This window comes from Odontesthes bonariensis, chromosome 20, assembly GCF_027942865.1.
Source record: "Odontesthes bonariensis isolate fOdoBon6 chromosome 20, fOdoBon6.hap1, whole genome shotgun sequence".
Lineage (NCBI taxonomy): Eukaryota > Metazoa > Chordata > Actinopteri > Atheriniformes > Atherinopsidae > Odontesthes > Odontesthes bonariensis.
Genome location: NC_134525.1, coordinates 9,842,997 through 9,869,960, shown reverse-complemented (window position 1 = coordinate 9,869,960; position 26,964 = coordinate 9,842,997). Strand labels below are relative to the sequence as shown.

Here is a 26,964-nt window from a genome sequence, read left to right as displayed (position 1 = left end):
AGAAATGTATTAACATGTAATGAAATCTGTCTTGAGATTTAATCCCAGAACAAAAGTTCATATAAATTGGAGCCAACGGATTTTAATTCCCTCCACATATATCATTTATGAATTCACACAGTGCATGTGTTTAACATAATGTGAACAATGTACTTTATATAATTGGATGTACAGTAAATCTGCTCATTTTAGGGAAATATAACAGACACAAATGATCCGGCTGTGCGCTGACCTGGCGGCAGTACAGTTCACTGCTAATTATCATGAAAGCCTGCAGCTCGCAGTCGGCGCCGGGCCCTATGTGTATACAATAAATAACAGCAGTGTGTGTTGATGTTCTTCTACTAAATAACTGCTTGGCACACCATCACGCTGAACTTTCTTCTCTGCACAAGCGACATCATTAGATGTGTAAAAATCAGGTAAGCCCTTTCCACAGTTTCTAGCAGTTGAATAGATTTTAGTGCTGCTGGCAGCTCACAGTGTATCAGCCACGAGTCAATATGGATAATGTCACTTTTGTTTTCTCATTTAATCGACCCTCAGTTTCTTTGCTGCAGGCTTTCGTGTTTGTGATTAAATTCTGGTGTATTTACCCACCACAAAGTGTCAGTCATAGTAAAAACTAAAAAGAAAATAAGGGGAAGAACCAAACCCGCTACAGATTTGCCTTTAAAAAATAGCTGTTTTTTATTAGTTTAGAATACATCTGGAGGACCGCAGCAAGAAAAATGGGCCAATTCTTTTCTGTTTAGTTCTGTTTATTTGGTCTTACAGTCTATACTCAGCTCCCCCAAACCCCCAGAGTCAAATATAATATATAATATATGCCCAGTCTATTTCTTTTCTATGACCCATCTCTCAGTTGGACTCAAGTCAAACTGTGCTCCTAAAGTGTATTACATGTCATGCCAATTTTTCAAGTCGGATGGCCAGTAGGTGTTTTTTTCCTCTGACCAATCTAGTTATGTCTTGCAGCCTGTCCACTATCCATACGGGAGCAGATCCAGAGTGTGGTTCGGGCTTTATCGTACTGTGCAGGTCTCCGTTTTGTTGTAATTGGATTAGAATTTCTAGAGTGTAAAACAGAGAAAGGAAACTAAATCATACTCAGTGTGTTTAGTGCCGTTTCCCTCCAGGATGGTGCAGCCTAAACCCTTTGCAAAATCTTACAGTGACACAGGTTTTGTGCAATCCAGCGTCACGCGGCAACTTGTGATCGTTAGCCAGAAGTGCAAAATAAATCAGTTAACAGAATCATTCGTTTGTTTTCTTCATCTTTTCTCATCGGCATGTGTCTATACATCAAGCAAAAACAGGGAAACATTGCACTTTCAAAGCCACAGGAACTGGTCTCTTCTGTTCCCAGACACTTACGGAGTCTCACAATAAGAGATGATGCAACGCAGTGGTAAACATGCGCCTCTGCCAACTGTTTTGAAGTGTGCTGGCATCACACCAAAATGAGCACACGTGTTTCAGAAACAATAAACGTTCTGAGTGTCAGGGTTTTATGTGTTCTATTACTCTCATTTAAAAAGAAGCAAATCATTTTGTTATTATCTTTGATTGTTTTTAACGAGCTGCCCAACTTTTGGAGGAAAAAAAACTTGAGAAACTTTGTGTCTGGTCTGATAAATTTTCAGTTTTATTTCTAAGCTTTGACAACAGCATGATTTGGATTCAAACACCGCCTCATGGGAACCTTTAGCTCACATGACAGAGAGAGACTGCTCATTTGTACATAAAACATACATTTCTGCAAGGACAGTTCATTCCTTCATCAGCAACAAATGTTTTTGTAACTAACGATGTAATATTTTTCCTCAAATCTACAATTACTTTGTGAAAATGCTCTATTTAATCTGAACAATTCTGCAGCTTCACTGACAAAAAAAAGAAGATGAAATTTTAGGAATCATGCAGGATATTGGAAACTGCAAGAAAACCTTACTTTGCCTTCACTTTTTCATTCCAAGCCTTGCTCATGGAGCCTCGTCTAAAAGGAAAAGCAAAATGTAAATCTGAAACTATTTAAATTCCACCTTCATTCAAAATATTTAAAAAAATATGCTAATTCTTTATTAAAACCTAAAAATGAGCAAACCAGCCTGCAAAGTATGACTTGTGAAGTTTGCGCTCTTCGATCGACTACATGCGGTAACCTTCATGCTTCAGTTTGATTTACTGAATGAACATTACATTTTCAGGTACTGCCTAAACATTCCTGTGATAAAAGCATGACTCAACTAAAGTTTCAGGAAGTTGGTTTGTTGTTGACCAAAGCTTATTTTTCCAGATATCTCTCACAACTGTTTAATTAGCAGGAGAAAATGATATGGAAAATAAACTTTGTTTAACAAATCTAATGGCATCTTTTAAAGTTTTACAGAACATTTTGTTTATTGTAGCTCCACCAGTGATAAGCAGCAATGAGGTTGGTTGGCTGTTGTTCATATTTATCTCCAGTGAAGGTATCATTTGTGTGAAGATTATTGTGTTTACATGTGCCATTTTGGATTTATTCATGCAAGTGTTTCATTTAATCTATGCTATGTTATGACAAAATATGTATGAGACCTGAATACAGCATTATTTATTTTTCTTTCTTTAACCCAGTTCTCACGGGTTGACCAGCAACAAAGCTCAGTATTTTAATCAACACTATCCTGCCTCCTCATGCCTGTCACTGGAGCAGCTGCAGTTAGAACTCATAAAGAGGTGTTAAACGTCTTTTCTTCTATCTTTAGTCTATTTCTGCTTCTTTATCTTTATATTTTTCCTTATTTTCTTTATCTTAAGTTTCATAACCACAACCGGCAGAAATTATCACGCTTTCGCGGGGATTTCGTGACAGTGCGTCGCTAAAAGACGCTCAGGCGAAACACACTCGGAGGAACAAATAATTAGTTCCGCTGTAAACTGTAAACATGCAATTGAGAAGAAACAAAAATAACAAAGTGCCAATGCAGAAAATAAACTGGCGACAGGGGCAGTTACACTTATGAAGCATAATAATTTGCTTAATAGCACTAATATTGTGGACAAACAGCTAAAAAGTTCAAATACTGCTGGGTTGTTGGGTCATTTTTACAGTTAACTCATGAGACTTTATTTTTTTCAACATGATCGTAATTATTATTATTTTTTTTTTTTTTGCAGAAACTTTGTTGTGATTGGTTAAACTTGAAAGCATTTTTTTTTCAAAATAAAATAAAAAGCACAAATACAGCACAGTAACACACAAGACTGCTCATAATATGAGGTAAGGGGCCAATGGCCCCCGACTGTACATGGGGCAGTTACCACACTCAAAAATTAGATGTTCAAGGACCACAGCCATGTCACGTGAGCTTTTTCGCTTTGTTTTTTTTTTCGCTTTGTCTTTTCTTTGTCTGCGCTACATGCCGTAACCAAACAAACATGCCCGTCTCCCACCACTGGCATTTAAGAATGTGTCATGAACCCTGTGACTCAAGCCTTCCTTTAGTTCTTTGAGGAAAGAATAAAAAAAGCCCCAAAACACAACTGAAGCCCAGAAAAGAAAACACAAGGATAGTGCCATTTTTTTCACACTGAACTGCCACAGTCCAAAGGGATTATGAAAAACCTCCAACAAGCAGTACTGCTTCAAACAATAAAATACCTTATTAAACCCCAACATGAGAAGACCTTTGGGAAGGAAGACTTTTGATGTGTACACAATCCCTGCAGTAGTGAATATATTTAGTCTTGCACCAGGAAAAAAAGAGCAAATCACTCTCCTGACTCCATTCTTCATTCTGAGGGATATCAGGAGCCAAATTCAATAACAACCTTAGATCACAGCCCAATCCATCTCTGAATCATCCCATAGTCTTTGCATAGCCCAAGCCCCTCGGCATAATTTAAAACTGTCAGACTATGAACTCATCTCCGCCATAGAAAATGAATGGGCTGGGTTCCAAGAACAGGAAAATCTTCACAGAAATCCCTCAAACTTCTGTGGAGCTGCGAGATTAAACAGAATGTCATCTGTGTGTGGCTAAATGATATCTACAGGCAAGTGAAATGTAGTCTGAAAAGAGAGGAAATCATTTCTCTCGCACCTTTAGTCAAACGAAGGCCATAACCAACCACCAAATTGACTCAAAGTAAAGTTGAATACGGATCACTCATATTTCACTCATTTTCATGCTTTCTACAAAAAGAATCAGACTAAAAGAATGAGAGGGAAGAGAAATGGATGAAGGGATGATAGAGGAAAGTCCAAACAGCATGTTTGAATTCAACACACGGAGAGTGTTCTTGGTTTATCCAAGCAAAGAGGAAAAAAAGCAAAGACAAATTACTTCTAAACATTATCTGCGCCAGCCAACATCCACATATCCCTGTTGTCCGCCGAAATTAAATGAATGCTTGGAGGTAAGAGAATGAAAAGGAAGAGAATTGATTCAGCCACCAGCGCTTTTCAATAAAGTTAGCGTGGTTGTGATTTTATGAATTAGCCTCAGGGTCTCAAAGTCTGATTCGAAATGCATCAAATTTTGAAAATAAGTCCTGTGGAGTCAGTAATGAAGGGGGTTTACTTTTGTTCACTGAAGCATCTGAGGCCTAAACCTAGCAATTACGCTGGCCACCCCTGCACCGCAGATGAAGGGAGAGAGCAGCAGAGATCATCTCTTTCATTCTGGAAACATCATTTGGTCGTAAAGCAAATGTTTCGACTTAAATACCTTTGAACGAAGTGATGCAACTTAACCCCCCCCCGTATTGACTTTCAAGATCAGATGAAGATTAGTCGTTATAAATCATGTCAGCATGGCCAGAATTTCAATAGCTGCTTCGTTCACCACTTTTAGTCCGAAGTATCTCAACAAATACATGATGGATCACTGTTGTCATGGTTCAAAGAGGATGAATCATAGTGAGGGTGTTAATCTACTGAACTTTATTCTAGTGCTACATGAAGTTGTCTTGAAAGCTATAAGATGGACTTTGATCTTATCCTTAAAACCGAACTTAAACTATTACAGCGAGCTAAATATCAGCATTGTCTCATAGGGCAGCTTAGATCACAGATATCAACGTTTTAATCAAAGTTCTTAAGACGATGCATTAATTGAAGATGCAGACGAGTTTCAGAAAAAAGGACAGAGATGAATAAAAGAGTCCAAACACTCCAGAAACACCAAGATCGTAACTTTTGGAAAAGCAAGGAGACTTACAGTTAACCTACAAAGAGAATATGAGAACAGAGAGATGAAGCAGAGTGCAGAGGTGAGAAATGAGCTGAATGAACATGTGTGAACGGAGGACTGTCGAGCGGTCACACGCTGAAACATCTGGAAACACATGGTTTGGTTTGGGTGAGGTCATGAATGTTTTTGTCATTTAAAATTCCACCTTAAAAGATCTGAATCTGATAAATCGTAAACAGGGAAGTCTTTGCCACTCTATAAATTTGTGAAAGAAGATTTATGCATCGGCTTTGTGTTTTTTGATAGTCACATGGTACAGATGTAATCTGTACCCACCCTTGCTATAAAATCTTTGGACAGTTGGCAACTCTACACCAAACTTATACACTAAATCTGACATTTTAAGGACTTTGTGAGAGACAGCTGGCAGGTTTAAGGCCACACAAGCTCCAGTCTAACTGATTTGGATAAAATTATTTAAAAATATGCTCCTTCCTGGCCTGTAGTGTATGTGTGAAAACGTCCTTAGAATCCATTTGCAGCAAAAAATAACCAGGGCTCTCAAGTTTTCAAGTTTGCTTGGAGTGAGATTCGGGCGGGGCAGGGGCCGGGCCGTGTGCGCGGGGGAGGGTTTCTTTCGTTTTTTTTTTTTGGGGGGGGGGGCTGGTCCCTTGCAGTATTCCATCGCCATAAACTAGCTAAAGAACAATTGTTTTATTTATACCAAAATCACAAATCTTCACTTTTACACTAAATTCTGCTATATTTTAAAATAAATTGTTTTAGGTATGCAAAGTCTTAACAAACAAAATTTTTTTATGAGTGTTGTTGTAAGTGTTTGTGGCATATTTTGATGCTTGATGACTGATATTGGGGGCTCCCATTTAAAGCACTGTGGCTCAATGTCAGCCATTTTCACAGTCATGATGGATGACAGAGTTCCATTCAGAAACAAAGTGTTCCTGGTCTTGGTTTTATTGAGCCCCACCATGGAAAAAACCCTCTCTGCATCAGCATTTCAGTGTGGCAGAACTAATACCAGTTTGGCAATTGTAGATAGCTTTATTGGGAACCTGCTCATACCAGTCACCTTTGAAAAGAATTAACCACGGAAGCCTAATTACACTCCTACATATTTTTCATTTTTCATTAAGTTGCTCATGTCAAAGGGTGTGTGCTGAATATTTAGACCTACTACTCCAACGAACACTTTAATCGGCATGTATTGGTCTTTTACAAGGAATAGGAAAACTATAGTAACTAACAAAAGATTCAAATAAATGAAGATATGACCTGCTGATGATCCCGACGGTTCTCTTCCACCTCCAGCTCGTCTACAACTACGCATTCAGAGCATAATAGGCTATGTCCGCTGTGCATTCATGGAACGCGTGCTTGCAGCTTAAAGCTATTTCAGACCTCACCCGGCAACAAGAAATTCTGTTTTCTGATTGGCTGAGAAATTCTATTTTGTGATTTTCCGATGGGTTGCTAAATCAAGACAGCTGTACCGGAGCTATAGTTCTGAGCTGTACGAGCGCACAGTAACCTGCCATTGACTCGTTTATAGTATAGGCCATTAGAATTTCTGTGCGACGAAGTTGATCATTTCTCAGCGTGAGAAATGGCATGTGTGGCGTGTGAGCGTGTGAACTTGTTGAAATGCGTGTGTCTCACGCTCATTGCGTGAGACTTGAGAGCCCTGAAATAACACAATCGCTTCTAAAATATCATCTTGATATGTATAAACTTTGTTCCTCAAGGTGGCCTTGGCCAAAGTGTTTCCGGACGAAATGTGCCCGGCACTGTGATTTTATCTCAGCTTAACACAATCAGAACAGTGCGACCACGTTCCTCTCCCGGCAAAGTTGAAAGGTCACTTGACCCCTTCTCGTCCCGCTAGCTTTAAGCTAACGGTCAAAAGCTGCAATTGCAAGTTTTCCTTTGCAGAAAATAATCAAAACATGACTGATAGCAGGCACGGCATGGTTGCTATTCACATCTAATTTAGCAAGTGCGCTCTGATAACAATAATGAAAACAAAATTAAGATGATGAGGTGTATTTCTGCCAGGTGTTTGTGGAATTGGATGAGATTATTTAGATAATGTATACACAAAATGTTAGCACAAGGTGTAAACAGGGCCCTAGTCTTGCAATTCAAGGGAAACACATGCACAAGAGAAAATATAATTAACCAAAAACAACAGTCTGGCAACATAATGAAATCAGTTTTCAAGTGCCACATGTTCGATACTGCAGCCCCATTATTTGGCAAGAACAAAAGCTTGAATTAGAAGCATAAATCTGCCATTCTGCGATTCAATTACTGGCTGTGGGCAATTAAATAAGAAAGACTAATGAATTAAACGCAGTGATTCAGGCACAAAACAAAGATATAAATCATAATTAATAGACCACCCTCCATTGCAACAAGTTCAGAATTTCTTCTCTATCTGAGGGCATTTAAAACCTAATAACAGAGTATGCATTATCTTTGTGTTCTCCTGCTGCCAGCTGCGTCTTCTACACAATCAGCCGCTGACAGTATCTTTGGCTGCAGCCAATATGGTGAGCAAATGATAAAACGCACCTCGAAAGAGCAAAGGTACGGAGGCAGTGGCACCACCGTGAATCACCCAACATTAGCCCGCTGCCTTGCTCATACGATACCCTAATTGCCTCGTGTTACTATGCACAGATCCCTCTCTACAGAGCAATGAGCCGCTGCACATCACATTGGTATTCATGTCACAAAACATTAGCTGAACGTGGAAAGTCTGAAAAAAAAAGGTGATGTTTGGCCATATTATCAGGAAAAACTCACAAACTGTGACAGGACTTGGTGTGAAGCTTTCAAAGCTGCAGCTTTATTTTGATAACTTAGCCTTGTGTGATATATATATATATATATATATATATATATATATAAATATATATATATATAAATGAACAGCACTGATATGGAAATAAGCATGCTGCACTTGTCATTTACTCTCAACACGGTGAGGTTTGTGTGTTTGTCATGGTTTTGCGACAGAAAGCTGTAGCAGAAAGCCTATACTAAGAGCTTTTCCAGTACATGTAGGTCATTTCTCCTCCCAGTGGAAATACAGCCTGTTTTAGGATTAGGGGCTATGATTCATTATGACTGAATTTAATTACAGCGAGAGGTGGCCAATGCATCCCCGGTTTTAGCGTATTCGGGTCCCTTCATCCATTGGATGGTAAATGTCTAGGAGAAGAGGGGTGGGGGTTGGGATCAGGGAGAGAGCTTCAAGTTACTTTAGCAGAGCTGCGATTTCAACACATAAACATGAGCACACATACATAAGAGCAGATTACTCAGTGTAATCAGGTTAATGTGAGATAATGCGTTTAGGTTTTTCCCTCAACCATTTCCAGTGAGAAAAAATGGTCTGACTCCAGAAGTCTCCCTGCAATAGAGATATATCACAATCTTATCTTACAGTTTACTATAGAAAAATACTTAATGCCAATAGAAGATGTATTATTGACCCACAGAGCCCCTTCAGATGAGCTTAAGTACCCATTCATCTACACCAACCATCCTTTGGACATTAATCTCTATGTTTAGGGTGTGTTTTTAATCCGTCATGGTTCATAGGTTGTTTTTATGTTTTTGTCTGTTGGCTTAAGCGTAATTACTATCTGTCACTGGGTGTCAGATCAGTGACTACCTATCTTTAGTCAGCACATTCAGCTCAGCAGCATCTCTTTTATCATCTGTGCCACATAAAGCTTAGTAGCCACTCTGTCCATCAGCATCTTTCCAATCCCACTGGGGTTCCTCTAAGAAGAATTCTGACAAATTTAGAAATGATCCAGCTGTTCAAGCCCGGTCTAACCAAGAAGCCTAAGTTAGAAATTCTAAGTCCGACATTTTATAGCCAAATTTGAACCAGTTTTGAATCCTTAATCTGATATTAAGTTCCAATGACCATCAGGCTGTACTTTAGAGCAAAGGAAACGGAAAAGAAAATTTATCAAGAAAGCACTTCAGACTTTTGTCAAGTCAGACAGGAACTCTGGAAAAAAAACAACACAAAGAGAAGAAGAGTAGGTGCAAATATATTGTCATTTGATATGTCACAGGAGTGTCAGAGAAATTTTCTCCAAACACAACATCCTGGCGCACTTCAAACCCGCCAACACCCTCAGACAGAAACAGGCTCATCTAAAAGACAAATCACCCAAACACAAGCTGAGCGGCGTTGTATATCCAGTCCAGTGCAGAAATGAGTGTCCAGAGGAACCTAAACAACCACTTCTCAAGTGCTTGGCACAACACAGCTGATCCAACTTTTCAGAAAAAGACTCGGTGGTCCACCTACAAGAGTAAGGAACACTCCTTTGAGGACAGTAGCCTAATGTACACATTTTAAACGGGGAAGGCAGATGCTTTAAGAGAGGAGTTAAAGAAGCCATCTGGTAAACTTCAAAAACCATCTTTAAGCAGAGGTGGCCTCGGGTATCACCTATTGAACACTGTTATTCAGCTTGGACTCTCCTCCCAAGGCAGTTTCACAGCCATTCTTACCTTGGATCTTGCGACCAATGTGTTGGTACAACCCACTAATGGCCAGATGGTCAATGGCACACGTGTGACCTCTACAGCTCTGAAAGTGTGTCCTTATAACAGTTTATAAGCCTGAAACTCCCAACCACCAAAACAAAAACAAAACAAACAAACAAGAAAATAAATCCAGTTGTCTTTTATTTAAACTCTTAGATTAGACCATAACTCAGAATCTACACCAACGTGTTAGCAGTTAGCATGCTAAAACGGTAGCATTTTAGCATGCTAACTGCTAACATGTTGGTGTAGACAGAGTTTACCTAACCTAAGACAGAGTTTGCAGAACATGATCACGACAGCTTTCTAACTTATATCTAACAACACACTGAGGTATTCCTTCTTATTAGCCAATGTTACCATCCAACTGTGCTAAACTAAGATGAAAAACGCGCCAAACAATCCCATCTGTAGGCTACCGTAGGTGTACAAACTGTACTATCCAATGTCTCATTCAAGTAGGGGCGTTATTGCTTATAGTGATGAAAAATATATCATTAATACGTAAGTAACCAGTAAATCCCAGATAATTACATCCATCCATGAAGTATCCCTGATTGGTGCACTCCAACATGCAGCAGCTCTCACAAAGCCAGATTAGGTTGCAGAGCCCATGACAACCTAATTGGCTTCCCCCTTGTTTTAATACAATTATTCTTGCTCTCCTCACGTGAAAGGGAGAAACCTGATTTTTTACTGCAGTAGCAGGTAAGAACACACTTGATGTAATGACTAACTCTGTTCTGGAGTGAAAGAGTCCCCAGATAGCAAATAGTCATTGAAACGATGTTAAATCAACATCCCGCTGTCAACGATAAAGTCATTGAATCAACGTCGAACTCTGACGTTGATTCAACATCATTTTGCACCCTCTATTATCATTGAAACAACGTTGAAATCATACCTAGAGATCAACAAGATTTCAATGATATTTCGATTACAATGGATATTGAAACAATGTTGAAATCATCAACGAAACTTCAATGGTATTTATGCCTATACCACAGGTTTAATCTAAAAAGGTCTAAATTAATATATAAAAACATTATTATTAGACTATTAACATTAATATCTTGTAAAGCGACCTTGAGTACCATGAAAGGCGCTATATAAAACCAATTTATTATTATTATTATTATTAATCCTGCTATCTACAGCCAGGATGGGCTATGAGCAAAATATAGAAACTATAGCAGACTAAGCCTGTAGGCTATATCGCCTAGCATAAATAACACCCCATGCATTTTTTTTTTTTTAAATCAAACATCGTTTTTATTGCATTTTTCTTTTTTTTTTCTTTTAATGCGCGAGGCTATCTCCTGCAGTGGCCGTCGTCCAGATCCCCCTGCCCGGTCTGGAGCGTAGCGCAGCCACTTCTGCACAGCTTGTGCGAATTCATGTATTTGCAGTACTCAGTCGTTGAGTCAGGGCATCTAAAATAAAATAAAAAACAAGCAAAAAATACATTTCAGTTTAGCATAGTAGATTTCTGCCTGTGACAGAAACACTATGTGTGTGTGTGTGTGTGGTAGCTATCTTTCCCTCTCAAACATAGAATATCCTTTAAGACGAAGCTTATTAAACTGAGAACTTACTTGACGATGTGGATTAATGATCTGAAAAAAGAGAAAAAGTAAATCACAATGTCAGTAAACAGCAATTTAATTCTGAATCAATAAACCACTAATTAAAAAAAAAACGACGAGAAGATAGTGACAGCCACTATCCAGGCATCACGCAAGCTGACGTGTTGCTAGCGCATGCTAACTTATTCATCCAGACAACGTTGAATTCAAGTCAATCTTCTGATAGTAGTGTAGCCTATTCAATCGTTTTATTAGACACCTTGCCTCTTCGATCGCTGATCCTAGCTAAAGGTAGGGCAAGGATATGCAGATATACTGTAACACCCCTTGCTGGGAAATAAACCGGTGAATAAAGCATTGCTAGCTAACTGACGATTTCGTCAGGGTGTTTATGAAGCCTGCAGTTAACTTGCTTTTGACAACTTGCAGTGTTGTTGATCGGAGGAATTCTGCTTGATTTATAACAGAATGCTATGACAGTATCTAGCCTATGCACCATGTAAACTATACATTTAACTGTGTAGGGCAGTTCAGCATTCAAAAGATTAAATCAAAGTGCTTTCTTACCTGAAATTGATTCCGAAATGAATGGGATGGGGTGCAGTACCGCCGGTCTACCACATGATGGTCTCCCGGTCAACTATAAATCCATGACTTTTCGATCATCTTTCCCGGTCAACTATAAATCCATGACTTTTCAATCATCTTTCCCGGTCAACTATAAATCCATGACTTTTCAATCATCTTTCCCGGTCAACTATAAATCCATGACTTTTCAACATTACTATTATCACCCGGGAAACCAAATATCAATGATGCATCAATCATACTAAGGATAACTATGTATCAATGTTGTTTCAATATCACTGCGGTCAACATTATGTTGTGTCGGGTTTTCATCAGTTTGCCAATATTGATTCAACATTTATTTTGCATCAAGATTTCAATGTCAACCATTCTGATGATTCAGATGGAAAAACAATATCATTTCAATGTCAGCTTGCTATCTGGGTCAGGATAGATGGGAAACTCGATATCTTTTCTTGAGAGAAACATTTGTGAGGTCCCTATCGGGAAGCATGAAAACCCATTTCTAGAAACACTGAGATGGAAATCCTCTCATTTAAGACTGCTATTCATGTGAAATGTCAGTCGATGAAAAACGAGCATCTTTCCATAACGCCTCATTACATTCAGTAGAAGTAGCCTCTGCATTCACTCATCTGAACAGCTTCTCTTTCCTGCGTCTGTTATACTGAATCATGTCTATTTACAGACTTTTTAGCAACTTAAATACATTCATGCATTTTCCAAAAAGTAAACAGTCTACCAATCCATATTTAAAAACTCTTCAAAACCATCAATGAGGCACAGAAGTAGACATGGAGGCAACTTTGTATGAACTGTCTGTACGCAGTTAAGCCCCGCCAAGCTCACTTTATCAACCAAGTGTTGAAGAATGCTTGATAACACCATCATACAAAACACAATAGGCTCCGGGTCATCTGTTATCCACTTTGCAGAGGAAAAATAGAGAGATCTAAAATCATAACTTTTGTGTATATTCATAATACATCTACGCTCTGAGTACAGGCAACGGACCTCTTCTGAATTATTCAAGATCGGACCTGTAGGGGGTTTTTCAAAAACTCGATACATCAGCACTATAGGAAACTTCAGTAGCTCCATATTTACACAAAAAAAGCTCATACAATAAAATACAGGCAGACAATATAAAATAAAACACACAACAGACTATTTTTTTAAATGACCCCCACTGCCCACCATATCCTTTAATATTTAATTGAGTTGCAATATTATTCGCTGTAACAAAGAGTGGAGGAAAGACGAGGAGAGTCTCACCACTCTGTCAAGTCTCTTTGTACTCTGAGCCACACCTCTGTCTCTCCTGAAACACCGATAATTAAAAAAAACTGGGACGTATCTGGAGATTAACATTTCAGTTTGGAAGATTTTTCATTTGAAGTTCAACTGAAAAAGTGAAGATGGACGGTTTGAAATGGCCTTCAGTCTCAAAATCCATGAAATGTTATCAGACCAGTCAGTCAAACTAATGATAGTCAGAACATGTCTCTACGGATAAAATGCATAGGCAGAAGAAGACAGTTTTCAATATGAATCACTGTCGGATTCTCAGATATCATTAGAAGCATCCTCGCATTCTATTTGCTATAGAAGGTTTTGTGTTCATACTTTATGAATTACCATATTCTATCTTCTCTGGACTATATGCCAGTTATCAGTTATTCATGATAAATGTATCAGCAACATGATACCTGGCAGTTGCTTTAATCTTACAAAACTACTTGTCAAACTGTTGTGAAGATTTCTCTAATTGTTAAAGGGAACCTCAACTAAAACCTAATTTGTTCTAATTACCCATTAAAAAAAGTTTTTTTCTTTCCAAACCCTCAAATATAACCACAGACTCCAGAGGCCACATGGTGCTGCAGTTTAGTTTGGAAACGCAACAAGGGAAGTGAAGCCAGTCTTCACACCTTTCCAAGAAAACAAACCAAGCAAAGACAGCTTTCCTATAACACCATCACATTCCTTATTCATCGATTTAATAACTTTCATGAGCTCTTGCTAATGAGAAAGCACCAGCAGGTGTTGCTTGTTGTCATAGAGGTCTATATCTACTTTTGGCAATCTAATATCCCACTGAAATTACAGAAGATGGCACACACAGCAGCTCTTAAAAAAGGTTGCTGCACTTTTCCCAGCAATAAGCTGTAAGCCTAAAAGCTAGCCACACTTTTCAGTGACTTTGGGCCAGTGTTTGCACCCCAAACGCAGCGATCTATTGCTTCATTGTTTGTTCAACATAATGCTTTTCTCAGGCATTCATAACGAAACTGGACTCCAAACTGCATCACAAACTACGTGAACAGTCCCATGAGTCTTGACACTACTCAGCGTTAAACTGTCCTCAGTGAGTCACTGCCACGTCGGCTCACTTCAACATGTTTACCTCGAACAGCAGAAGGTGAAGCTCTTCTATAATCATTCAAAAACAGCTGTTGCACATGACTCCACAGACTTTGCTCAACTCTCTGCTTACACCCTCTTAGGTCTTACTGGTATTGGTGTACATCTAAGTAGCCTCTTCAGTCTTGCCTTCACCTTTTTTGCTGTGGCTGCGTTCAATTTGAAAACGCAACGGTCATGTTGTTCTTCCTGTAATGCGTAAAGACTGGAGCCATTCAGGGTAGGACCAAACAAAGCCAAATGATAAAATAATACAAGTCTTGGTTCCAATTTAATGCTCGATCAGACTAAAGTTATGAAAAGCCAAAAGAATAAATGAATTACATCAGCGGACCTTGTTTTCAAAGAAAAAAAGCAGTTTATTTTGTGATAATTCACATTTCCACAGTCAAGAAGAAAAGTGTATTTTTAGAAAACAGTAGTAATAAGTCAGGTAGTTGATCTGGAACCAGTCCATTTCTGCACGGTAAAGGAAAGGGCCATCATTTTGGTTAATACACTTTTTTTGCCAGAACAAGTCTTGGCAGTGTAACGGCAACGGTAACTTCCAGGAGAATCGTCCTGGTTGCCAGGCAACTGCTCAGAGCCAAGAAACAGTGCGGTACGCAACCAGCAAAGTAAACAAATGAGCAAAAAAAGATGTTCATGAGTGAGAATTAGTGGGGCTGTTTGGTGCATTTGGTTACCTTTCTTCCAGGTAAGCTGTTTCCAGTCTCTGCTGTGGCTGTGGTTTCATGTCTAACTGTCAGACCGTGGTGTCGGTCTTCTCATCCACAAAGTAAAGAAGGGGCACAATGTTTAACCTCTGCTTCTGCATTTAACTTCATGATTAAAAGTTAACCGTCTTGTTTGGTATAACTTATCTGTATTTTAATCGCTGTACTTTATCTGGTGGCTTATATAAATGTAAACGGAGCCTGCTGAAGTCAATTTGCTTCAAAATAAGTCAAATCTGATAACTCTGTGCTCATTTTCAACCTCATCTCTTAGAAAACTTGTCTGAGGATACAGAGTCATGCTACCTTTTGCATTGCCAGTCACATTGTTCAATTATGATTAGATTACAATGCATTACAGATCAGATTTGAGTTCACAATCATAACTACAAGTGTCTTGCATCTGTGATTGAATGGCATACACATGCTCTAGATACCTTTTTGTGAGTGTCTCATGTGGAACAAAAAAATTGTGAGACCATTTGGGAGATTAGATAAAAAGTAAAAGATTGAGAAGCATCAGAAAAGCTAGACGGATAGCTTTTGCTGTTATAGCAGCTCTTGCTAACAGTGCTTTTGTAGGGCTGCAGGTTTACGTCGACCATGGTCAGCGCCTGTGTACATACAAAGAAGCGCATGGAATCAGTTTAGTCAACTATTTCTAATGCGAGGTTGCTAAAGTCAGCGAAAAAAGAGAAGCTGAACGTTATGGGATGATGTTATATGGTAGTTTCCACATTAATTACATCATTATTTCACATGCACTCTGCTTCGCTCAAGCCTTTTACATCCGTTTGCTTTTCTCCAATAAGACGAAGCATTCAGCTGCGGTCCAAATAAAAGGCTTTGTTTTGAAGTACACCAACCGTTCTTATGCACATTCCTGGGCCTGAGACCGTCTTGGTGGGCTCAGGGGCTGAGATACCGCAGTTCCCAACTTTGGTTTCCAGCCCCGCACCACATCGTTTTGCTTCATGGTCCCCTGATATTTTTGTGGGCTTTTGATTGCATATTTCTGGCCTCTTCACCGTGATGACAAATGTGTGTATTAGGCTGTGCTGCGCAGGGCTCACATGGAGATTTGGTTTTATGATAGTGGTGGTAAGGAGGAGCCAAAATACCCAACATTTTGGTTATTTTTCATCTGTTCAATCAGAGAGAAAGTTAGAAAACCACAGAACATCTGGAACGTTTACTCTTGTCTTCTATCAGTTCCCAGAGTCAGAACCAGACATGGAGGAGCTGCGTTCAGCTTCTATGCTCCACATGTCTGGAACAAACTCCCAGAAAGCCTCAGATCAGCTGAAACACTCAGTGTATTTAAGTCCAGGTTGAAGACACACCTATTTTTAGCTGTATTTGAATAAAGCTCCAAATATGAAGCTTGAGTTTCAAAACTTAATCACATTTTAACTACTGATTTTATCTGATTCTATCTGTTGTTCTTATTTCTTTCTTTTTTGTTTAAAATTTAAATCATGCTTTTTATTTGTTCTGTTTTAATGCATCTGTAAAGCACTTTGAATCGCCCTGTAGTTGAATTGTGCTCTACAGATAAACATGCCTTGGCGTTCGGGTGGCACTTGAGCATGAGATAGTTAGCTTGCTTGCTACTTCCCACTTAGCTCACACGCGGCAGACAGGCACAACGACTCCCTTCTCCATGATGCAGCTGATCTTTGTGTTAGAAGATGCCAGATTTAGCACCTGTTGTTTTTTTGAATGAGGAAAAAGTTGCTGACGTAGTTGAAACGCTGTTCCTCATTCATGCTGCATAGCCACACATCAAACATATATCTGATATGAATCACATCAACATAAAAAAAAAAAAATCGAATTCATGTCAATTCAGCCTAGCACTGTGGGGATAACCATAGTTTGGCACTGAAGGGTGGACCACAATCTATATTGATCTGGATAAATGCTGCAGTGTACAATCTGTTTCAGTCTTGAATCAGCCTCCATTTAAACTGCGCTGCCCTCACCGGGCTCTGATGCCGACTCCTGTCCCTTGCAGTAGATGTGTGAAAGACTCCAAGTGCAAACCTTGTTCCTGTGCCTGCCCTGCTGATAACTACCCCCTCGCCTAGTTTTCTTTGCTGTTTTTTATCCTCTTTGATTCCCTAGCTCAGATAAAGGCTTCCCCACTATCCCACAGGCCCCGGGATGCCTCTTGAGCTCCCTACGATGTGAGCTGTCGTCGCTGGGTAGCGTGTGTGTGATGTCCCCCCCTGTCAGCTTGTGTCGCCCTCCTCTCCGGCTCAACAAGCTGCTCTCACCACTCCCTGGCTGCTGCACCTGTGAGTCTGCGGCACCAGCAGGAGTAAGTAGACGCTATTGAGCTTGACCTTTGCAACAGCGCCTTGTGCTTTATGCTTCTACCCTATTTTACAGTGAAGGCCACGCAGAATGCTAATGAAGTGGCTTTCATAGCAGCATGTAATGCACACTCCAGTGTAATTATCTGTGGGATTACCCTGCTGCCCATGATGCATATTGTTTGATTATTAAACCAAGTGACTGTGGTTCTGACCACCAGGTTCTCAGCAGCAGGTCAGAAATGACTCATGATGCATGCTCACAAAAATATCTAACAGCTGTTGGAGTTAATCACACTTGTTGCACAAAGAAAGGCGTTTAAAAGCAAAATAAATCCAGATGAGTCCATCAGATGCTCTCCACTTATTTGCCCCTTATCTGGGTGCATTTCTTTCCACTGGAAGAAATTCTTTTGTGAGTGTAGCAGAAGAGCCCGAACTAATGCCGCTTGAATGCAGCTCGAATTACAAGTTGAAATAAGTCCATCTATTACTTGGATGGTTAGTCAGACTGCCAGTTTAGAGGACATCTCTATAAATAAGTCAGACTCAAAATAAGGGCTGTGTCTGTGCACTTGCACATCCAGTGATTTGAAGCTTTTTTGGCACGCTGGCTTTCCAAAAGTTAGAGAGCAGAAAAAAAAAACACACCCCAGATTACTTTGCACCAAAAAAAAAGGATCCAAACTGTGACTTGTCTCTTTTCCGGTGGGACAAACATCGCCTCAGAGCATCGCTTATTCAGCAGATGATTTGCAAATATTTAGTCCCAGGAACACCCTGCAGAAATGTTTACCAGCACTGTAAATGTTTTGTTAAGTGGCCGACTTTCTGCGGCGTTTTTCGCTCGCTTAAATATGTGCGTCACCAATTTGTGGTGGAGTCTGTTTAGTTCGAGGTTCTTTAATGTATGTTTCCGCAGGTTTGATGCGACTGCAGCTGATTCCAGGCCAGTACACTTACCCAAGGCTGAGTGCCAAGACATAATGAGACATTTGGTTGTGAAATTCAGAATCTGACAGAATGCATTAAAGCCAAGCAGACTGCAGATGCAAAGAGAGCAGCCAGGCCGAAGTGATGACTTTCCATTTCCTACCCACTGTATCATATTTCTGCTCGCTTCCAGCCACACAAATGAGAAAATTGTGCAGCAACTGTGCCTTTGTTTGGACACAGACTTCTATTGTTTGTCATATTAGATACCCGAATACATCTGACAAAAGCAATTACTATTTATGCCACTCCTTTTTGCCTGCAAAGTGTTGAAAAATTTAAAGCTGAGTGTGAAAAACTAGCTGTGACCTCATCAGTTTTCCCTCCATTGCAGAGGCCACATGAAGAATTCATTTCTTTTAAGGTCATTTACCTGACATGGCAGGACCTTCCATGTCACTGGAGGTCAGGGCGTCCCGCCCAGATCTTTTTTTCACAGCAGCATCGTGCCATTGTGTTACCAAAAAAACGCCCGTGTGACAACCATGATCTAAGGGAACAAATAATGTGACAGCCTCTCAAGCTCCCAGGCAGCCGGCTTTGCCCGCAGGTAGTAAATGAATGAGATTTTTTTATGTTACTGAAAGGGTCAGATGGAGCCTGGCCACAGTGTCATATTTAAAGATATACAGGGTCTGACGTTTTACACTCCTGCTGATATGTTTTCTGTGTCCTCCACCAGTGGAACTACCACCACAAAAGCAAACAAAATTAAAGATAAATCAATGCATATAGGGGAAAAAAAACAAAAGAGAACCTCTTACAAAGGAGCTCGCAAATGAGTTTGTGTATATTCGATGTGCATAAGCAGATCTCGACTGCACGTCTATGAATAAGTAATCAGTCTGTTCACATCCTTCAGGATTTACTAACAAGAAAAGCAATCAGACACATGAAACTGTAAAAGAAAAGAGGCACTTGAAATTCCTGAGTGAGACACTGGCCTTTCTGTTGTGTTTTTTCTCCCCTTTTTCCACGCTTAAATGGGCAACACAGAGCGAGCACAAAACATTGGAGCATGGTAAAGATCCTCACAGGCAGCGCTACTCTACCCAGCAGACAGACACAGCAGATATCTGGGGACGCACAGATCAGACACGACAATATTTTACTGTGGACACTTGGACAAGAAACGACCCTTAGCTGAACTCCAGCAGTGTCGCAAATATGCTCATTCTGATTTAGATGCTTTTCTCTCAGCATCCCTTTAGCAAAAAAAACAGAGAGGAGAACAACGGGGCAGTCAAATGTATCCTAATTCCAGCTGGAGATGCTAATCCAGTTCAGAGAAGGCAAGGAAATGGGCTTGCGAGAGCAGACCTGGCAAATACGTGCAGATGAGAATGATTATCCTGCAGATGAGCGGAAAGATGAAAACTAATTTAATAATAAGACCAGAAAATTCCCCAAGATAACGGGGATCTGGAGACCAATCCAGGACCCATCTGGCTTGCACTGCGCGCGCTGGAGCCATTTTCTCCAACAGAAGCAGTTAATCTGCACTGTGGAGCTGAAAGCTGAGGAGCAACATTACTTTGTACCCCACAGCAACAGTTTCACAAACATAGACTTCAACATTAGTGTTCATTTTGGCTCTAAACTCGAATCATAACCGTTTTGAGGTGCTCTTGAGTTTTTCTTTATTTTTCTTCTATTTCACACGTCAATAAAAATATGGCACTTCATTTTCCTGCCTTACATGTAAAACCCTACAGAATCTCTTTGTTTATACACTCTGCTGTGTACACTGTTAAGCCAGAACATTAAAATCATCTGCAGCGGTTCCTTTGGTTCCTTTGAGTTGCAGGTTGGAGCCTCTGTAAATACGACTAATCCCAGCTTATTGCTCTAGACAAATTGCTCAAATTTGAGCAAAGTCTCATCCTAGTCTCCGACTGAATATCTGGCGAGCAGCCTGCGCGGCAGAAGTTGGTATTTGAGGAGTTAGAGCCAATAAGAGCGCAAAGACATGGCGTCAGAGGATAGGACGGAGGAAAACCAAGGGAAATAAAATGAAAAAAAAAAAAAAAAATCAGCAAACACGAGAGAGAGAGCAACTCCGGTCTGCTCAGCAAACTCAGATCAGTCAGATGACTCGGAGGAGGTAAATCTGAAGAAAATCTTGTAGTTTGTAATCCCCCCCTCTGCAGATCACTTGTGTGAACCCACTACAACTTAAAAACTCTCAATCACAAGAGCAGCATACTGCGTTGTGGGCTCAATACAACCATGTAACAACACTGAAAATCTTGTGTGAACTTGGCTTAATCTTTAATGTCTGCTCTCTGTGTCGGTCTGCACGCTTGAGGATGCTATTACTACATTTTAGAGTCTTTAGAGGCTTTATTTTAGAAAATATCACATATAGAAAGGAAATACTTAAAAAAATGTAGTTACAAAATGTACATTTAGTGTATGTTTTATACCCCGAAATAAAACCCTGTCCAACGTAGGTCGAGTATTTTACTCTTTCTCCGTTATGATTCAAGTATCCATTGTCTGCTTGTACTATCAGTCTTTCCCTGAATATGTGATCCACGAGGAAACTGCAGTCTTGCCACATCTCATGAAAGCGTGATTAGTCACTTTGTTAGTGCACCCTTACATTAACTATGCCATTTGTGCTTTGCTTTAAATGTCACACGGAGGGTTTTATGCTTATTTACCTGCCAAAACAGGACTCACTTTGATCCATCTGCCTGGACCTTGGCAGAACACCGACTGCAGAGTGACACATTTGTGTAACGTATACCTTTTCTGGAGACCGACAACAAGGCAAAGGACCTTGTCACATCACTACCAATCTCTCCACTAAAAGTGCACATTTCTGTAAGCACAAAGTACCACTTGGCTGGAGCAAAAGGCAGCTCGTCTTCCCACTCTGTCTGTGAGCTGTCATTTGTTGGTTTCCTACGTATATAAAGGACAATGAAAGTTGCCCAACTCTCAAGAAATCAGCCATGTTCCATATTTAGCTTGTCATTGTCATAACAGACGATTGATATATGCATAAGAACACAGGTGAACTGCAAAGAATAAGGAAAAGCTGTTTGTATTTTTAACCAGAGAAAGATTCAGTCATGCATGCATGCAACATCACATTGTGCTAACCCTGACCCACTAACAGTCACGGATCACTTACCTTGCCAACATAGAGCGGTTCATTTCCCGTGTACTCCTCCAATACGAAGAACTGGTTCCATACCCAGCTGCGTCTGTGTCTGTGCAGGACCTCCCAGGGGTCCGGATCAGAGCGTGGGGACTTCTCCAGATCCCCTGAGGTGGGATTCAGGCCCCAGCAGGCCCTCTCCCGCAAGGCAAACAGGAGCACCAAGAGAGCCAAGGCTCTGCATATGCCTGAGCAACACCAACCCATCCTCTGGGCCCCCATCCAAAGAGCACTGAAGCCCGAAGAGGAGCAAAAATTAAAGGGGGGGGGGGGGGGTCTGAAATGTCAACACCCTCAGGGTTTTATCCGCACGGTCCTCACCCTGCGTTTCAGTAGAAAGAAAGAGCAGTCGGAACCTGAAAGGCGCGCACGAGTTGAGAATAAGTCAAGCTCTGCATTTTGCTGTGTTGCTCTTCTTTTCTTCCCGAACGGAGACTAAAAGTGGGGTAATTCCTGCCACTTTGGAGCCAGAGAGCTGACATTAAAGCTGGCTAAGAGGGTCACTGGCGAGGGTGGAGGCTTTGACGAAGGCCCTTTGTAATTGGCACCTATCAGAACAGAAAGAAGGTGAGGAAGAAGGGGAGAGACAAAGACATGAAGGAGAGAAGAAAGAAAGGAATGTCAGCAGAATCGTCTCCATGACTGCAGTCACTTTAAACAGCAGATAATATGCCTGCTGATGCAACCATAATGACATGCTCCACCAAAGAAATTGGTCAAAAATGGATAGAGTGGGAGTGGAAAACACAATAAGCATCAAGTGTGAGGTCAAAGTGTTAATCATGGAAAAAATGACCCGGCTTTGCATCGAATGCAAGCGCTGAGATCTCCCACCGAGTCAATAACAATCCAACACTCATTCAGCTGGCTCACAATTATCCGGGCTGTACCTCACCAAGGTCATTATTTTGTCACATTTTCTTCACAGAAGACGCTGGCGAGGGGAGGCGCTCGCCACTCAGCGCTAACGAGCCACATGATCTGTGCAGTGAGCCCTCATCACCGGGATTAAAAATAAATCTGAGCTGTCAGCGGCGCGGCCTCTCCTGACCTCTACTCCGAGCGGCCACGTGTTGCCCCGGCCTGAGAGCGCACGAGAGGATCCGTCTCCCCGCCGTCGCCGCGCCGCGACAGATCCCCCAAGATGCCAACACATGACGACTTGTCAGAGTGGAGAGAAGCATCAGCTCTTGACAGATAATGTTCTCCGTGTCACAACACACCCTGGCAGGCCTGAGTAGCTGTGCAATTCCATAAACTTCATAATACTGACGCCATTATCCGTCTGATAGGAGGCGCAACAATAACTTCGACAAATTCACTCGATAAATATTCTGAAGGAGGTTCAGAGTGCGCTGGTGCATCTCTACAATATTCTGAGGTGTGACTGAACTCAAACTTTAGGAGATCCACCAGCAGATGTTTAGAAAACTGAGCATTTGACCGTACACATATTCATTTCCTCTCTGACCTCTCTTTGTCTCCCGCCCATGTGGAGTATTGGCAGATCTCTGGATGAGGAAGGTAATTGCTTTGGCATACAGTGACCTCTTTCTTCCCACACAGATCCTCCACTTCTCATTTCACTTCCTCTCCATTCCCCCAAGTAAAATAAAAACAGCACACACACACACACACACACACACACACACACCGTGGAAGTCATTCGCTGTACTTTCACCAAAGGAAAGTCATTAGCCAGCACTAATAATTAATACAGGCATGAATCACCGTTGCGTGATTGTCACATCTGCAGACACCTCGATGTTTGCCTGAGGCATCATCACCTGGTGAACATTCATTGTAAAACTTAATCCTGTAAAAGTGCAAAAAGCACACAAAAAGAAGCCAGAGAGCAATCCTGATATGCTTGGAGAAAAAAAACCACACACACACACACACACACATTAAGGCACTGGTTCAAAGTCGCCGCCTCTATATGACAATTTAATGTAGAGGTGGAAAGTGGAGCAGATCTGGCTGCAGGGCAGCAGGAGTTGTGGAGGCAGGTTGCACTGATGGTGCTGCGAGAGAGAGAGCGGCGCAGGGTCAGTTTTATTCAACCTAATGCATGTCCTTTCACGAAACTCCGCACACTACAGGAGATCCCCGGCCAGATATTAGGCTGGAGATAACAGCGTTGTAGTCGTGAGTGCCACAGAGGGCTCAGGAAAGGCAGATATTGGCTTTTTTGAATAATGAGTTTCTGTTTATTTAACGTTTTGTTGATTCTAAATTATCAGGCATGTCATGCACTGGAGAAATCAATGTTTTCCAAAGCAGTTAAGTTGTTTATCATTTAGAAAAATGAAAGCGTCAAATGTAGATGAACTGCTCGACTGGCAGACATGGACGTGAGGGGAGTGTTTCGTGAGACTGTTTTTTTTTCCCCATGAAAGCTTCCATTTTATTCTCCATGAGGCTGATTAGGAGTAAGCAGAGTGTAACTTAACACAGTGCTAGTATCAAAAAGTGACAAGAACACAGACAAAGGTTTGATAAAAGCAAAACAAAAGCCTCATATCTAATGTAAATATCACTTGAGTTGATTTGTTTTTGTGTTGTCTACAAGTATTTAAAGGAACTGAGGGGGAACAGGCCTTCCAGCTGCAAGCATGAAAAGCTGGGAAAGGATGTAAAGCACCAAGAGAGCTTTCAATCCTGGGATGTTTAAAAAAAAAATACTTTGGCATTCAATTATAAGACCTTCAAATTTCTGTGGATGGGTCAGCCTGTTTGAAAGCTTTTTACAAGTCTTCGCTCTCACGTCCTTTAAGCATTTCTTCAGAAACATTTTTTTTCTTCTCATCATTAAAGCACATTCAGGAATCATCATAAAATATCACCGGTCTGTTGACTCAGCCTGGCAGCAGCAGCCTCTCAGAGCGGTCAGTCCATACCCGACTGCCTGTGGAGACTCATTGCTGGCCAATGTCAAAGTGGTGGAGCTAAATTAAGTGAAAATGTGAGATAATGCTATGAATTTAAAGCCTGGCAGTCCTCCCCCAGCTCAGGTTCTCTTATACACGCCACTCTAATCCCATTTGTCAGTCTCACAACAGGATTACCAGCACCACTGCGCTCAGTAACCAATCACACGCCTTCTCTGATCCATACTGCCTTCCATCAATGGGCACACGGACCAGGAAACACTACTCAGAACTTAAGTTAATTATGCTTTGGGACATTTCATAAAAGCAGATAGTGCATTCGCTTTCATTTTAGACCATTTTCTGATAAAGCCCAACATGGGTGATGCTTTTAATGGGGCGTTGTGACACTTAAAGCTCCGTTTATAGTAAAAAAAAAAAAGAAAAAAGAAAGAAAGATGAATCTGAGCAGTTTTCAAATCAGTAAAAGCATTTTTATTTTCTATCTGAGGATACTGGAGCACAGGGTCATCAGTGTTTTCCTCAAGGACAAGTACAATGCATGCAGACCAGACCCCTGCTGACGCAGGATCTTGAACCTGAGCTCTGTGGCTGAAGGGTGGTCCTCCCTTACACTGATTCCTACTAACAAATCCTACATTCATTTGAATTAATCTCGCATCTCTCCTCACCAGCCGACTAACACTCTGTACACTTCATGTGTTGCACAGAAGAGGATGTTTATATATAGCTGGGTGTGATCCTGTTGGTCTTAAAAAGTAAAAGTGAGCTTGTTTTTTGAAGTGAATCACTTCTGAAAATGATGCCAGATATGCAGGGTGAAGCATTTCTGGCAAACAAACATCAGCTGCATTTAGGATTGATTAAAAAGGAGGATTTTAGAAGTCGCCGTGGCTCATTTTCATGGAATAAAAGGAAAATATAGATGTGATTAATGAAGATTTATACAACTGTGAAATGATGTTTTTCTAAAGTTAATTAGCACATTCAGTTACTGACACATATGTTTCCCTTGCTGATGAGAACAATTTCTTTATGTTCAACTCACTGTGCTTAATAAAAGGCACAAAAACATGCACAGGCAAACTGAATTTCAACTTACAAAACGTGTCCATCTCCAGTAAGGAGGTAAAACCCTCAGTTTCTTTGTCCTCAAACATTGAAAGGGGAATACTCTTTTTTTATCCTCTCTGCAGTTATTAGTTTCTTGAATTTCCTCAAACCATGTGGAGGCATCGCAGCCTCAAATAGGGCAGGTCTATTAAATTTAGCCAAAAGTCTCCATTCCAAATTTGATTGGAACCAACTTGATTGATTTGGCCCGCTCAGTTCGGCACAAAGCGACTACGCGGTGTACATATCCAGCAGGTACTCGTGCGACCCGCCGGCTGCTTTGACCCTGCTGTTAAGCATCAATCGTTGCGCATTAGCTGTCATCACCTGCACAATGCAGAAAAAGTTCGCAGCGTGCACCTGCACCCGATCGATAAGTTGCGTTTTCCCTATAAAGAGGAAAAAAACAAGTTGGCTTCGTTTGCACTGATTGCGCATCCTCACAACTTTAGTGAAATAAAGCAACGGAGGACAGAAGGTGGTGTGGCATTAAAAAAAATAAAAAATAAAAAATGGGAGTCGGGCTGCACGAAAGCCGCGCCGACAGTAAAAATCCCCGTGAGCGACCGCCGCAGGAAACCTGTGTCCACGGAATACTAATTACATAATTACAGGAGAAGCGATGGGACAAAAACGCACAGCGAACCTTAGCAGAGCAGAAATGAACCAAGACGCAGCTGGTTGTATGAAAAACTGAAAACTGCGTCTGCGCCGTTTCAAAATCCATAAGATTTACTCACCCAAAGCAGAACTTCATCACAGATATTCTGTCCTCTGGTAAAAGTTAAGCTTTTTTTCCTCTCCGCACACCCTTCAGAGAATAGCAGCTTATGTCAGAATGAGTTTAAAAGTTGTCATGATGAAATTATTCCCGGTGGCCGAGCAGGGCTGCTGGAAATCGGCTGCTGGATCGCGCGTAAATGCTCACCCTCGGCAAGGATGTGGCGATTCTGATTCTCCCCCCTCTCTTTCTCTCGCCTTCCCTCCCTCCTCTCTCCTCTCTCCTGCGCAGTGCTGCCTCTGTTCAGGGAACCCCAGCTGCAGGGTTTCGGGTTGTGCTTCTACATCCCTCGCGTACAGGCAACAGGGGGACGCGCAGCAGCACCGCGGAGTCGGAACGCTGGACGACACAGGAAACGCTCTCATCTGAGCCAAATCCTCTCTGACTGAAGAGGATGGGAGCCCGTCGAAAGAGTTTGACCAAAATAAGTTGGCGAGGAGGGAGCCAGAGACACACGCAGCGCTTTTGGCAAAAGGAATGAAGAACCGAAATTCAGATCTGCCAAGTTTTTGGCAGCAGATGGCATGTGTACTGTTAAATGGATGCCTTGGTGGTGAGAAGAAAAATCAATGCAACATTTCTGACATCTTTAACCAACGAGAGTAATCC

At 41.1% G+C, this 26,964-nt stretch overlaps 1 protein-coding gene across 2 annotated transcripts in view; it reads right to left on the bottom strand.

Annotated features, from left to right (window-relative positions):
- cdh7a (cadherin 7a) overlaps positions 1 to 26,668 on the bottom strand; it is a 149,559-nt gene extending 122,891 nt beyond the window's left edge. The window contains exons 1-2 of one of the 2 annotated variants that reach the window (XM_075452379.1): positions 26,315 to 26,668; positions 21,544 to 22,118 (exon numbers count right to left, since the gene is read on the bottom strand). In XM_075452379.1, coding sequence (XP_075308494.1) covers positions 21,544 to 21,792 — 249 coding nt within the window. In that variant the 5' untranslated portion in view covers positions 21,793 to 22,118; positions 26,315 to 26,668. Of the gene's footprint in view, positions 1 to 21,543; positions 22,119 to 25,563; positions 25,867 to 26,314 lie in introns of those variants that run through there. The other variant, XM_075452380.1, reaches the window with a different exon arrangement.
- Between the last annotated feature and the right edge of the window lie 296 nt (positions 26,669 to 26,964).